This window comes from Galeopterus variegatus, unplaced genomic scaffold, assembly GCF_000696425.1.
Source record: "Galeopterus variegatus unplaced genomic scaffold, G_variegatus-3.0.2 Scaffold25, whole genome shotgun sequence".
NCBI classification, from domain to species: domain Eukaryota; kingdom Metazoa; phylum Chordata; class Mammalia; order Dermoptera; family Cynocephalidae; genus Galeopterus; species Galeopterus variegatus.
The window spans coordinates 249,275-265,104 of record NW_007726136.1 but is presented as its reverse complement, the minus strand read 5'-3'; the positions used below and the strand labels follow the sequence as shown (position 1 = coordinate 265,104).

General features: G+C 41.7%; 1 protein-coding gene across 1 annotated transcript in view; it reads left to right on the top strand.

The window, feature by feature from the left end:
* Positions 1 to 659: 659 nt before the first annotated feature.
* The window catches only part of TEKT1 (tektin 1), a 28,370-nt gene continuing 13,199 nt past the window's right edge, over positions 660 to 15,830 (top strand). Inside the window, exons 1-5 of the mRNA XM_008568646.1 lie at positions 660 to 734; positions 2,278 to 2,503; positions 12,626 to 12,791; positions 14,994 to 15,122; positions 15,620 to 15,763. Of these exons, the coding sequence (XP_008566868.1) occupies positions 2,314 to 2,503; positions 12,626 to 12,791; positions 14,994 to 15,122; positions 15,620 to 15,763 (629 nt within the window). The 5' untranslated portion in view covers positions 660 to 734; positions 2,278 to 2,313. The remainder of the gene's footprint in view (positions 735 to 2,277; positions 2,504 to 12,625; positions 12,792 to 14,993; positions 15,123 to 15,619; positions 15,764 to 15,830) is intronic.

Below are 15,830 nucleotides of genomic sequence, written 5' to 3'. Positions count from 1 at the left end.
TCCGATACGCTTATTTTACAGATGGGAAGACTGAGGGCCGGAGCGGGAGGACTTCCGTGCAGCTCTTGACTCCAAGCTCCGGGTCCAGCCGCCGCCCCAGGCTGGAGGCAGCGGTCCGCGGGCTTCAGAGCGCTCCCCAAGTATCCCATAATTGCGGCTCCCCTCGCGCCAGGTTCGCCCCGGGTCTCGGCGTCTCCTCCCACTCTGAGGCGCCTCCTTCTTACCGGCTCCCGGCCGCGACAACCCCAGGACTCTCTCGCGCCTCCTCCACCTGCAGCGCCGGGTCTGTGGCTTAGTGGCCCTGGGCCCGCCTGCGGCCGCGGGGAAGCACCACCCAGCCCAACCCCACTGGACACGTGGGGGGTCCGAAACCCAGAAGGGGCAGCGCGAGGAGTGACGCAGCCCGCGGCAGGGCCAGGACTAGACGCAGGTCTGCTGACTCCCAGCCCGGGGTTTTGACCGCTGCCTCCTGCTTGGTCCCCCGCGTCTTCACGATAGGCCGAGCATCCGGCCCTGCTGTGTCTCTAGCGCTGCAGGCCGCAGAATTCGCGCCTGCGCAGAGCCCTCGGCGATGCTGCTTAGCGGCGGAGTCCGCCCACTGTGCCCTGACGACGCGTTACCGTTGCCATGGAGACCGCGCTGTTTACCTCTCTCTTCCGCAAGAGCTGGGAGCTCCAATTGAGGTAAGGAGGCGCCCATCCCGAGCTTGTGTCGTCGTTCTTTGCGGTGCTGAGGTGAGTAAACCCCGGCCCCACCCCACCGACACTTAGCCGCAGCCCTCCGCCCTACCCAAAGCCTTGTGCCTGTTGGGATCAGCTCCCCACCTTTCTGGGGACTACTCAGCATGCCCAGGAGTCTTCAGTTAGATTTTGGGACCCACACTCAGATAAACTTGGGAGAGGCCATAAGAGGGACTGGGCCAAGAAGAAATGGGGAGACCGCCTGTCGTTTGAGGGGCTGGGTGGGCTGAGGTGTTCAGCCTGGGCAAGATCTGACTCTGCTTCTATCCTTGTATGTGTGAAGGCTTCAGAGATCCAGAGACCCCTAAGGGCAGAAGCTTAGACTTTTGGGTAGGGATGGGAGTGGGGGCAGATTTCAGCCCTGTCTGAGGCAGGCAGTTCTCACGTTCACAGCTGGGTGCGAGTGAGGTGGGTAAATTTTATTTTTTAAAAAATACGCTTATGTTTAACTACACCAGAAAGTAAGTTTGGGCAGGTTGGGTCAGATCTATACTACAAATTTTGAGACTGAATTAATTAGTTAATTAATTTTGGTATTTGATTTACTTTTAATTGTACATATTTATGGGGTACTGTGTGATATTTTGATATATGTATACAATGTGTAATGATCAAATCAGGTTAATCAACATATTCATCACCTCAAACATTTATCATCTGTATTGGGAACATTCAAAATCCTCTCTTCTAGCTAATTGAGAGAATACAATAATTTGCTGGTTATAGTCACCCTGAAGTGCTATAGAACACTTGGTATTATTCCTCTTATTTAGCTGTAATTTTGTATCCACTAAGAGGTCGGTAAATTTTAGTCTTTCGGTTGCCGCCTGCCATCTGCCTGCAGTGTTCCCCTTCCTGTTCTCTCCTTTTCAGAAGCTTTTAGATTCTTTTATCTGTTCAATAGGATCAATACCCAGTTGTCAGTTTACAGATGTTACATTTGTTCATTGTTTAAGAAAACACATCTGGGTTAATCTGTTTGGCAGAACACTACTCTATGACCCAGAAATTCTAATGAATCATAAAAATGCACGTGTTCACCAAAACACATGTCTGAGAGAACTCATAGCATTCTTATTAGAGCCCTAAAGTGGAAAGGACCCAAACATCCATAAACAGTAGAAAAGATAGGTACATCCTGGTATATTCATACAATGGCACACTACACAGCAACGAGAATGAACAAACTACAATAAGAACAACGTGAATGAATCTTACAAGCGAAATAGTGAGTGAAAGAAGTCATATACAAAAGAAACATACTGCGTGGTTCCATTTATCTTAAGTTTGAAACAGCAAAACTAATTTATAGTGTTATAAGTCTGGATAGTGGTTACCCTGTGGAACTTGGGGTGGAGACTGGGGACTGGAAGGAAGCTTGAGATGCTGGTAATGCTTGTTTCTTGATTTGGGTGCTGGCTACATAGTTGCGTTCATTTTGTGTACAGATTATGATTTATGCACTTTCTGGTGTGTGTGTCATACTTTAATAAAAGTTGTCATAAAAAATGACAAATGGCTTTTATTTAATCTAAAGAAAGTCTGCCTTTTATCGGGACTTTGAAAACCTCAAATGGCCAAACTACTACAACCTCCGCCCAAGTTCCTGCCTTCAGAATGGCACATTGCTAACAAGAGCCAGTACCACAGAGCAGAGGCACAAAGGTCCCGATCTGAACGCCTGGTGGCAGAAAGCCAGAGGCTTGTGGATGAGATTGAAAAGAGCACAAGAAAATCTCAAAGCGATGTGAACAAGAAACTAGGTAAGACAATGTGCTGTGTATATTTGTGAACATGTTTGGATAAGACTGTTGAGGTTTAGCTGTACATACTGTCATGTTCAGGAGTGACAATGTATTATTCTTGAAATATTAGGGAAAAACGTGTATTTTCCAGGTTCTATGTTTACGTTCACTGCCCTAAGATAGACACATGGTAACCCAGTCTGATTTTCAGCTGTCCATCATCCATCATTCATTCACTGATGTGATACACATTTATTGAGTGTCTAAGGGTATCTACAGAGTATGCAGGGAATGATCAGAGTCCGATTTTTAGGGGCTCCTGGCTTGAAGAGGAGGAAGAGACAAAAATTAATAATATGAATATAGCCAGATAGGTGCTGGGGTAAGGAGAACAAAGGTACAGGTAGGGGAGGCACTGGAGAGTTGAGAAAGTTTTTTAGAGAAGAACATTTGAGCTGGGTCTTAAAGGTAGAGTAATTTTCTCTTGACAACTCCATACTTAAAAACGGTATTTAAAGGGTGGTGCCCTGAAATACGCAAAACAAAAATAAACATAAAACAAAACAAACAACACCTCTCAAACGCCAAAAAGTGATAAACCAGAGGTCACAAACTCAAACATCTATAAGGGTGCAGATAACATACAATTGAATGTAAGACAATAGAGAGTGGGGACTGTGGGGACCTGGAGAACATGTGCCTCATCTAAGAAGGTAGCTGCTACTCAGTTCCAACCAGTTTCTTCCGGGAAAGAATGGACCCAGTGTTGCCTGATCGTCTGGTTTTTTTAAAGAAAATCTGGAAAGCTGGAATTTGCCCACTTTTTAAATGTTGGCAACTGTTTTATTAATTTATTTATAACACTGAGCCAGCTGAAAAAGCACATCTATGGGTAAAACCTGGTCTGAAGGCTGCTAGTTTTTCCACCTCCAATAAGCCAAACTTCATTTTGGCCAACAATGTTAGATATTAGGCTCTCCTGAAGGGTTGATCCTTACTGCAAAACCAGCGTATAGACAAGTGTCTTCTAAAAAATTGTGCAAATAGGTAGGTGTTAAAAATGAGGATGCATCATTCATATTTTGCAATACTTGTGCTTCAGTAGGCATGGGGAAAAAGTTTTCAAGGTCTGAACCTTAACTTCATTGCTTCATTGCATCATTTAAAAAAATTAGCCATTTACAATGTCATAAAAAAATTAAATACTTAGGAATAAATTTAACAAAAAATGCGCAAGAGTTCTACACTGAAAACTACAAGCCATTATTGCAAGAAGTTAAAGAAGTTCTAAATAAATGCAGAGATATATCAGTGGATGGTTCGGAAGACTCAGTATTTTAAGGATGTCAATTCTCTCCAAATGAATTTATAGATTCAATGCAATGCCAATGAAAATCCCAGCAAGTTTTCTGGTGAAATTGGCAAACTGCTTCTAAAACTTATGGAAATGCAAAGGGTCAAGAATAGACACAGCTATTTTGAAAAATACAGTGGGAATCTTTCACTAAGATCTATCATAAAGCTATGGTAATTAAGACAGTGAAGTATAGGCAAGGATAGGCAAATTGTCCAATGGAACATAACAGAGTCCAGGAACAAACCCACACATACACATTTATCTGATTTATGACAAAAGCAACACTGCAGTGTGATAGATAAAGGGTGCATTTATGATAAATTGGTGAGTTGGATATTCATATGGAAAAAGTTATATTCTGACACTTACCTTATATCATATATTTAAAAAAATAAAATCTAGGTAGGGTACGTATCTAAATGGGGAAGGTAAAACAAACTTTTAGTGTGGAGGATACCAACGTTAGTAAAGCAAATGTATTTTACAGGGCTTAACTTATTGCTTAGTGGGGCCACAGCCCTGTAGTTTAAGGTATAGCCTAACTTTTTAGAATTATACATAAAAATGCTTAGCTTGGGAAAAACAGAAAACTTTCCCAGGACTAAAGTCTCTGTTGTAGATAAAAAGGACTAATATCCAGAATATATAAAGAACTCAAACAACTTTACAAGAAAAAAACAAGCAACCCAATTAAAAAATGGGCAAAAGAGCTAAGTAAGCATTTCTCTAAAGAAGATATGCAAATGGCCAACAGTCATATGAAAAAATGCTCAACATCACTCAGCATCCGGGAAATGCAAATCAAAACCACACTGAGATACCATCTCACCCCAGTTAGGATGGCCAAAATCCAAAAGATGCTGAAAGATAAATGCTGGCGTGGTTGCGGAGAAAAAGGAACTCTCTTACATTGTTGGTGGGAATGCATAATGGTGCAACCCCTATGGAAAATGGTTTGGAGGTTCCTCAAACAGCTGAAGATAGATTTACCATATGATCCAGCTATCCCACTACTGGGAATGTACTCAAAGGAATGGAAATCATCAAGTTGAAGGTATACCTGTTTCCCAATGTTCATTGCAGCACTCTTCACAATAGCCAAGAGCTGGAATCAGCCCAAATGTCCATCATCGGATGAGTGGATATGGAAAATGTGGTATATCTACACAATGGAATACTACTCAGCTATAAAAACGAATGAAATACTGCCATTTGCAACAACATGGATGGACCTTGAGAGAATAATATTGAGTGAAACGAGTCAGGCAGAGAAAAAGAAATTCCACATGTTCTCACTCATTGGTGGGAGCTAAAAAATAATCAAATTAATTCACCCACATACACACACACAAAAAAAATACCGGGGGTGGGGTGGGGAAGAAGATATAACAACTATACTTTTATGAAGTTGTTACAACAAGCAAACGGAAAGGACATTCTTGGGGGGGAGGGGAGAGAGGGAGGAGGGAGGGAGGTGTCAGTGATGGGCCATAATAATCATATACATTGTATGTTGACAAAATAAAAATTTAACGAAAAAAAAAATTGTAAGACAGCAAAAGTGATTGCTCTAAGGGCAGTTGTCCTTGGTGCAGCTAAACCTAATGATGGGAAAGTATGTGAGCTAAAAGCTTCAAGGCTGATGGTGGGGGATGTTCCACATCTCACCTCCCACTGTTTCTTTGAGTTTCTTAGGGAACTGAGTGTTGCCACAATGATTATCTCATTGTTTTTTTTGTAACCACCTGTGTTCCTTTTCTGTAACTTTCTTGCCTGGACAATAAAAACTGGGAGAAAACCTGATTCTGGGTTATTCTTAGGAATTCTTCTCTCTTGAAAGAATTGCTCCTGGGATTAACCCCTTCTGGGCCTCTCACTACTTTGGAGAAGTGGGCTTTGAGTAATCCTTTGTGCTTCCATCACCCTGGAAGAGATGACATTTTAAAGGAGAACATCTTTATGACTTGGAGAAGGCAAACATTTCTTGTTCTTAAGTAGGGTGCAAAAGAACCAATCATAGAGGAAAAAAATTATAAATTGGACTATATTAAAATGAAGAAATTTGTTTGTCTAAAAGACCTCTTAAAAGACTGAAATAGCAATCACAGAGTGGGAGAAGATATTCACAATATACATAGCTGACAAAAGGTTTATATCCAGAATATGTAAAGAATTTTTAAGAATAAAAAAGAAAAAGGCAGATAACAATAAAAACTGAGCAAAAACTTGACACGCCTTACAAGAGATGAAGTTCAATAAACATATGAAGAGGTGCTCTTTCTTCATTAGTCATCGGAGACCACAAATTAAAATCACAGTTGAGATGCCATTAACCACCCGCCAGAATGGCTAGAGTGAAAAAGAAAAAGGAGAACAGAAAAAAGAAAAAAAATACAAAGTTTTTTTTTTTTTTTTGTCTTTTGTCTTTTTCCGTGTCCGGCAACGGATTGCAACCCTCAGTGTTGCCCCCGTACCGGACCGGGGACCGGCAACGGGATTGCAACCCTCGGTGTTGCTCCCGCGCCTCGCTCAGCCAGTGAGCGGGAACTGGTCTGTATGTGGGATCCGAACCCTCGGGCGGGAGTGCCGCCGCGCTTCCCAAGTGGCGCACTATCCAGTGCGCCACCGGGCCGGCTCAAAAAAAATACAAAGTTTTATAGAGGATGTGGGGCAACTGGAACTCTCATACCCTGCTCGTAGAAGTATTAATTGGTATAACCACTTTGGAAAGCTCTGGCAGCATCTACGATAGCTAAACATATGCATAACCTTTCACCTAGCTATTCTACTTTTGTGGATATACCCAACAGGAATTCATATATATGTTTACCAAAGATATATGCTGCAGTGTTCAAAGGAGTGCTATTTGTAATAGCCCTAAACTAGAAACTACCCACGTGCTCATTGACAGTAGAATGGATAAATAGTGTTATACTATACAGCTAAGAGAATGACTGATATACAACTACATGCAACACTACAGATGAATCGTACAAACTTAGTAAGATGTTGAGTAAAATAACACACAAATGAGTACATACCACATTATTCCATTTATATAAAGTAAAACAGACAAACAAAGGGAAAAGGAAAAATTATACTGTTAGAAGTCAGTGCTGGTATGTGAGGAGACAGGAACTGGAGGTGGTCACACAAGACTCTCTGGGATGCTGGTAATGTTCTGTTCCTTGAGTTGGGTATTGGTTATGTGGATGCATTCACTGTGTGAAAATTCATTGAATATTCTGATATTTATACTTTTCTATGGGTTTATGATACTTCGATAAAAAGCTAAAAATAATTTGCAAGTTTCTGTGCTGTGGAGGATATTGATATTAATAAAACACACGTTTTTCATGGGGCCTTAGCCTATAGCTTAGTAGGACCAAAGTCCTTAGTTTAGTCAGACCAAAGTCCTTAGAATAGGCTGTAGCTTAGTAGGACCACAGTCCTTAGTTTTAGCAGGACCAAAGTCCTGTTGTTTAAGGAATAGCCCAACTTTTTAGCAAAACACATAGAAATGCTAAGATTAAAAAAGACCGGAAAACTTTCACAGGACTGAAGTCCTTGATGTAGATGAAAAAATTGAAGCACAGCAAAAGTGATTGCTCTAGGGGCAGTTACCCTTGGTGCAGTTAAACCTAAATGATGGGAAAGTATGTGAGCTAAAAGCTTCAAGGTCACTCTGCTAGTTAATGGTTGGGGGATGTTCCACATTTTACTTTCAGCTGTTTCTTTGAGTTTCTTGGGGAACTAAGCATTACCATGACGCTTATCTCATTGTTTTTGTATGTCACATGGCTTAGTTTTATGACAACTTTTAATGATAAATTGCTTGAACTATTTTAAGTTATATCTGCTTTAATGAAAATTGTCATGTAGCCAGTTTGTTTATGTTCTCACTATGACTGATTAACCACCTGCATTTCTTCTGTAACTTTCTTGCCTGTAAAATAAAAACTTAGAGAAAACCTGACTTGGGCTATTCCTAGGGCTCTCCTCCCTTGAAGGAGTTCTCCCTGGGTTTAACCCCTTCAGGCCTCTCATTGCTCTTGTTACATGGGCTCTGAGTAAACCTTTGCATCTCTGTCACCCTGCAAGAGGTGATGACACTGTGCTGGTGCTGGTGATATATACTTTTCAGGTTGGTACCTGCCCTTGGGGAGCTTGCAGTCTAGAAGTAGACATTAGTTATGTACCCAGGTACCCTGGATATGGTGTGATCTATCCCATATGAGTAGCACTGATAAAGCACTGTCAGATTGGAGGAGGAGGCAAATCACTTCCAATTGGTCTCATCCAATGATTACCCAATTTGCAAGCCCAATAGTCATTTAGTCTTCATCTGGTATGACCCCTCTGCAATACTGAATACTTTTGAAATTGTATGGCATAAGTCTCTTCTGGTTCATTTTCTTTCTCTCCGACTACTTCTTTCTCTTTTTTATTGTTGATGCTTCTTTTTCCCATTCATCCCTTATTGGTAAACCTTAGTGTTTTATTCTTGGCCCTCTTAGCGTCTTCTTCTTTTCTCTCTATACCTTCTCTCTTTTTGACCTCATTAGAAATTTTATCACTATCCTCTTTGTACTATTGTTTTGCAAATAGAAATCTTTAGCTCTAACTTCTCATCATAACTTTTTTATGGAAATAGAGAACTACTTGCCATACATTTCTACCTAAATTCCTTCAGGCACCTAAAACTAAATATGTCCCAAGATGAATGCATCACTTTGCCTCAAAACTTGCTTCTGTTTCTGCTGTTCCTTACCCTGGGACCAGGAGTCATTCATTTATTCATTCATCTGTCAAATATGTCCAACATTGTGCTAGATGCTTAGGAGTATAAAGTTGAAGAACAAACACATTCTAGTATGTGAGAGAGATAAAACAGAAGTAAAAAGTAACTAAAATATTTCAAGTTGTTAGCCTGGACTAAGACAATGGCAGTAAAGGTGGAGAGAAGAGGTGCTCGATAATAAGTATGTTAGACTTATGAATAATTTTTTTTTTTTTTGGTCTTTTTCGTGACCGGTAAGGGGATCGCAACCCTTGGCTTGGTGTCGCCTGCACTGCGCTCAGCCAGTGAGCACCGGCCAGTCCTATATAGGATCCGAACCCGCAGGCGGGAGCGTCGCTGTGCTCCCAGCGCTGCACTCTCCCGAGTGCACCACGGGGCCGGCCCTAGACTTATGAATAAATTTTAACAACAGAAACCAAGGAGATATGTGGACAAAATAATAACGGCAAGATACCCATTGCATTTACAGGGAATAAGTAGTAGAGGTCCAAGTTGGTGTTTAGAGTACATGAAGGGAGCAGCAGGATGGAGGTGAGAAGGAGATGCAGCTGGGCCAGGCCTGAGGAGGTCCTTAAATTTGGAAGGTGCAGTTCAGTAGGTAGCTAGTTAGAATTTAAGAGGTAGAGATAGAAATCTGGGAGTCATCACATAAAGATCATAATGGAGGGCATATGAGTAGCTTAGATTAATTAAAGAACATTTTGAAAGAGAAGAAAAAAGGGCATGGGAGGAAGAGGATCTAGAGAAGAGTTGGGGAACCAAAGTTCAGGTGGAAGAACAAAAGATGAGGGTTTCATGGGCGAGGAAGTCTTCTATTGTATCTATGGTTGTCTAAATGTCAAAGAGACTGATAGTGGAACAAAAATGATTTTGCACTGGTGACTTGAAGATTATTGGTGACCTCTTGGGATGACAGGTCCAGCAGGGCAGCAGGGGATGCAAGGTGGGGGCGGATTACAAAGTGTGAGCGGGGAGACCTTAATTTACATGGTGGACTGAGCACATGTATTTGTTTTCTCTCCCTTTCAAAATTCCAACAAAATAGCAGTAAAGGATTAATTAATGAAAGCTATGCCTCAAGGATGAGGGGGTGGGTGAGGAGGAAGCAACAGTAGACAAATGATGAAAACAAGATTTTAGAAGCTACAGAGCAAGAAGCCAAGTGGTAACACATTTAGGGCCCACAGAAAGTCAGGATGGGTAGACGGCAATAAGAAGCTAGCTGATCCTTGCTGCAGATTCATGCTGCAGAAACCTCAAAATGCTCAAAATTAGACACATTCAGCTAATTCTGAAGCTGGGGGTTCAGGCTAGAACCTTGAACAAGAATGGGTGAAAGTCTTTATAAACAGCCCCTTCTCCGCTCTGGCTCTCCCTCACTCCAGGAGAAGGCTAAAAGTTAAAGGATTCAATGTTAAGTCTATTTACTGAACAATAATTCTTCCAGCTGGTAGCCAGGCTTCTACCCTCAGACACAAGATTGGAAGATTTCTCTGTGGAGAAATTAATAGCCCAAAAGGAAAGATCTATAGATGTTAACATTTGAGGCTTCTCCAATGAAATGCCTGGGCCTTGCCTGATCACTCTGTACAATAAAGCGGTCTGGTTGACAAGCACTGTTGCAGCTTCCAGGTAGCATTTTAGCATCTCATTCTTAAATCAGATGAGGATCACCAAACATTTGAGGAAAGTCTCTAACATGGCAGACAGCAAAACAAATAATCAAACACCCAGAAACTCAGGAAACAGACAATGCATAGAGCAAAAAACAAACAAACAAACAAACAAAAACAAACAAACCAAAAAAAAAAAAAAAAAAAAAACCCAAAAGACTCTTGGACCCTAAGAGAATTCAGAGAAGATATTGCATCTGTGGAATGAGCAGAAGAGTCTTTAAAAGGAGAACATTCAGAGAACAAGAGTTCTTGGAAATTAAAATATGAGAACACGAAAATCTTAAAAATCAAGAGGAGTGTTGAAAGATTAAGTTGGAGACTCTCCAGAGAGTGAAGAAAAGAGATTAAGAAAAAAAAAAAAGGGTTAACAGGAGAGAAAAGATAAGAAAATTAAAGGATCAATCTGGGAGCCTTAACAACTAATAGGAGTTCCAGAAAGAGCATAGAGAAAACAGAGAAGAAAAAAATCATCTGTAGAAGAATACAAGAAAATTTCATGGAACCAAAGGACCTAAGTTTTTAGATTAAAAGGGCATGCCTAGTGTCTGGCACAATAATTAAATAAGGTTAACACTAGTGTGAACTTTTGAACACTAGGAAAATAGAGATATTCCTAAAAGCTCTCAGAGGGGAAAAAAGAGGTCACATACCAAGAATCAGGAATCAGAATGACATCAGACTTTTCAACAGAAACTCTGGAGACTGGAAGGAAATGGAGTGACACCATCAAAATTCTAAATGAAAAGGGTTTACAACCTACACTCTAGTGCACAGCCAAATAATATCAAATGGTGAGGGCAGAAGAAAGGCATTTGCAGACTTGCAAGTTTTCAAACATTTTACTTCATATGCATCCATTTCTTAGGAAGTTCCTGAAGGATGTGCTTCAGCACACTGAAGGAGTAAATCAAGGAGGAGGAAGAAATGCAATCCAGGAAACAGGACTCCAGCACGAGAAGGGTGAAGAGGATTCCCGGAAGCAAAGGCACAGTATGGGAGCCAAGCAGCAAACTAGAGAGCGGCCAATCAGACTGGAGCGGGAGGAGGCAGCGCTGTAGGAGAGGTGTCTCCAGGAAAGAAACAAAATTAGCAGATTGCTGATGGGTTGGAATATATTGAGAGAATATTTGTAGTTCTGTCAGAAAGTCGAGGGAAAACTATTAATAAGTATATAGAAAGTGAAGCAATCACTATAGTAACCATTTTACTATCTGTATGTATCTGATAACATCATGTTATAAACCTCAAATATACACAGTAAAATTTTTTAAAAGTTAAATAAAAAAGAGTCATTGTACGGAAGAGAAAACTGACAGTTACACAGCCAGTACCTTGTGACTTTAAGATTCAAATGCTGAATTATTTAGTCTGAATTTATTATATATTATATAGTTTTCCTACTATAATCAGCTGTCTTTTACTTACAATGCTTAATAAATTTACTTTTAATTATCATTAAAAAAGTGAAGCAAAAATGCAATTATTAGCCCCCCAAAATAGAGAGTTGTATAATATAAAAGTTGTATAAAGAAATTTATTATAATATACTACATGGCTCAGGTGTAAATAACATTTACATATTTACAAAAATATAAATAAACAGTAAGTTACTATTTAACAGGATGATGATACAGCTATATCGGGAGATGGAAAAACCGAAGAATGTTGTGTGAGTTGGTTAAAAACAAATAACATTTTAAATAATATTTAAATAAATAAAATTTCATCACAGGGAATCAATAGATAATATTAAAACTGATCATGAGTAAACACTTGTAGCAGTGTAAGCAAATACCAGAGGAAATAATGAAAGCATTTAAAGTGGTTGCTCCCAGAAGGTGGGAGTGGGTAGTGATGCGTCAGAGAATTGTAATACTTTTTAATACTATTTGACTTTTCAAATAATATGCATTTATATCTTTGATAATTAAGTTATTAAAAACAGTGGGCATCCAAAAATTAGTCAGTGAGTTTAGAATGATAAATTCAATGTGAGAAAAAATATCTTCCTTCCTTTCTTCTTGCTAATGAACATTTATAAAAAAGATGCCCCAAGTAGCACAGCTAATTGGAAAGAAAAGGAACATATCTCAGGTAGGTTTGTGTTTGTTTTTCTCTTTTTGGTGGCTGGCTGGCATGGAGGTCTGAACCCTTGACCTTGGTCTTGTGACACTGAGCCCTAACCAACTAAGCTAACCAGCCAGCCCAGTCGCAGGTAGTTTTATGACAGTCCTCAAGTTTCTAATTCAGAAGTTGGCTACATTGGGAGTAGAGTAATCCTGGCATAACTTCTCTGTGTGCTTCAGAACAGAGACTCGAGGAAGTCAGGTTCTGGAAGAAGGAGTTAGATGATAAACTTGAGCAGCTTGTGTATGAAACTGAGGATCTACTCACACATAAGACCAGACTGGAAAAAGCCTTGGAGAGCTTTAAAGAGCCCTTGCGCATCACTGAGACATGCCTGGCATACAGGTAGGAGAGAAGGTTTCTCGAGTGAGTTGTCTGTTGTGGAAAATGAAATGCTGGGTAGTAAGAGCTGACTGTGCGAGATGGAGGGCCAGAATGAGGCAGAGGTGCAGTGTTCTTTTAGAGCTGAAGTTACCCCGTGGTGCTGGGCAGTGGAAGGAGATGTGGACTTGCTTCATGTCTAAACTCTGCTCCTGACTAACTTAAATAAACATTAGTTAGGACTCAGTTTAGCTGTGGGTATCAGGAAAATGCAAAATAAGTTAAACTTAAATAAAATAGTTTCTTTCTCTCTCACATTTAAGGAGTTTAGAGATAGTCAGTTCGGGGTTGGCATGGTGTGCTCCAGTTTTAGAGCTCCAGGCTTTTTCTATCTTGTTGCTTTACTGCACGTGGCTTTCAGTCCCAAGGTTACCTCGTGATTTAAAATGGTAGCTGGAGCTCCAGCCATTGTGTCTACATTCCAGCAAGTAGGAAGAAGGAGGGTTTGGCCTTCACCATTTCTACTTACATCCCATTGACCAGAACTTAGTCATGCAATAGGATCTGGGAAATAGTTGTCTTTATTTTGGGCAGCCAGATGCTCAGCAATAAAAATCAGGGGTTCTATTGCCAGAGAAGAAGGGGAGAACAGGTACTACAGCTATTGGGGGACAATAAGACTGCTCCAACACACAGATTCATACAGAAGCATTTTGTAATCTAGAGATCACTGTGCAAACATACCTTTTTTTGAGTAAACTTTTCCAAATGCAGATTTTTATAGGTCACCCCCATGCTTAAAATCCTTTCATTACAACCCATGCCCCAATAGCTTCAAGATAAATTTCTAATTTCTTTTTTCTTTTTGTCTTTTTTGTGACCGGTGAGGGGATCGCAACCCTTGGTGTGGTGTCGCCCGCACCGCGCTCAGCCAGTGAGCGCATCGGCCATTCCTATATAGGATCCAAACCCGCGGTGGGAGTGTCGCTGCACTCCCAGCGCCGCACTCTCCCGCGTGCACAACGGGGCCGGCCCTAAATTTCTAGCTTCTTAGCTTAGCAAACAAGATGCACCATGATTGGGCCCCCAGTGATTTCTCTAGTCCCATACCTCATCCCCAGTAGGGGGATGTGCTGAGCCTCTCACAGTTTCCCAAATGCACCATGCCTCTGTCTTCCTAGAAAGTCCTATCTCTTCCAGGAACTCACCTGGGATTCTCTGCAGCAACCAGGCAGCAGTCTCCCCAGCCAGGTTTAGAGAGCGTGTAAAGCAAAGAGAAGCAGCAGCTGATCACAGAGGCCAACACCCAGCTGGCCCAAGTGTAAGCCTAAGAATAGTTATAATGTAGAGGTTCCTAAATTTATTGAGCATGTACTGTGTGCCACGTGCTGTACTCAAGGAGCTTTTATATCTCATTTCTACCTTGCCACAGTCCTATAGATTACTAATAATTATCCTTATTTTACAGAAAAGGAAACCAAGTCACAGATGAGTTATATGACATGCCTAAGGCCACACAGCTAGTGAGTGAGGGGGCCTTTGTCCCAAGCACTGTCACACAGGGTGGAAAAGAAGAAAATGTCATGCAGTGGGGTCAGTCTGGGGAGTAATACAGCATAGTGTTTAAAAGCATGTGTAATGCCCAGTTCTGTGACACTGAGTAAGTTACTTAACCTCTTTGAAACTCAGTTTCCTCATCTGTACTTGAGAAGGTTATGTGGAAATATTGATATAAAAAGCTCAACACAGCACCTGACACATAGTAACTGCTCAGTAGTGGAGGTAATATTAATATGGGTATTATTATTATTATTACTGGTTATTGTTAGCGTTATCATAATAAAACATCTTTCTGGGTTCAATTCCTTGTCAAAAAACAGGACTAGTATCAAGGAAGGAAACGTATGTCTTTGAAGTTCTAAGACAATGTTTCCAGTGAATAGATAGGAAGGAAAGGCTTCAGAACTGATGGCCGAACTAAGGAGAAGAAAGTCCATTTGGCATTTTTCAGAACAAGTGACGAGCTATCAATCAATTTTTCGTCACTGCGTTGTGGATATTTCGAAGTTGCACAGACACCTGCTCATGTCCATCCCCCACGGCGACACCCAGACGGACTGGGTGACACTCACTTGGTTGTGCAGAGAGTTACAAATGCCCAGACATTTAGACAATATGGAGCTGCCTCCTGCATGTGGTGGCCGACCTGCTGCCTTCCCCTGCCAGGGAGAAGCGTGTTGGTATTGACCTGGTGCACGATGAGGTGGAGCAGGAGCTGATAAAGGAGGCTGAGATCATCCGGGGCGTGATGGCGCTGCTCACGCGCACCTTGGAGGAGACCTCTGAGCAGGTCAGGTATGGCTGGTGGGGCCTGCCCTCCATATCTCCACTGGGGATTCCCAGAAGAAGCAGCGCCCACAAAGGCCAGGCTCCATGGCATGGAAAGCATGGGATTTAAGACTCCCACAGATGCTCTCTGTGTCCCCAGATGGTCCCAACACTCAGGGTGAGAAGCAGCGTGGCATTCACCTCTGGTGGTGGGTAGAGATGGGGCCAGATTTCACCCTGGTTGTAAACTGGAGGACTGTAGAGCCAATGGCTGCCAGGGCTGACCCCTCACATACTGCATGCCACAGTGGAAGGGAGGATCTTGAAGCCCAGGTGTGGTTACATTAATGTCACCAAGCATCAGGTGGAATACACGTGTGTTGGGGTGATGGGAAGCTGGAGAGGAAGTGCTGCCATCCTGTACCAGACCTTCCTTCAGCTTCACTTTCCAGGGTCTCCCGAGAACCCATAGGTGCCACCTGTGCATTCCAGAGAGAGAAACCCAGTTTACCTTCTCCCTCCAGGCTGAACCGCTCTGCCAAGTATCATCTTGAAAAGGACTTGAAGGACAAGTTTGTGGCCCTGACCATTGATGACATCTGCTTCACACTCAACAACAACTCACCAAACATCAGATATTCTGATAACGTTGTGAGGATTGAACCAAAGTGAGTGGGGCCCTGACTGCTGACATGTCCTTTCGTCCTTCCTCCCTGCTGGTAATGTCCGGAGCTT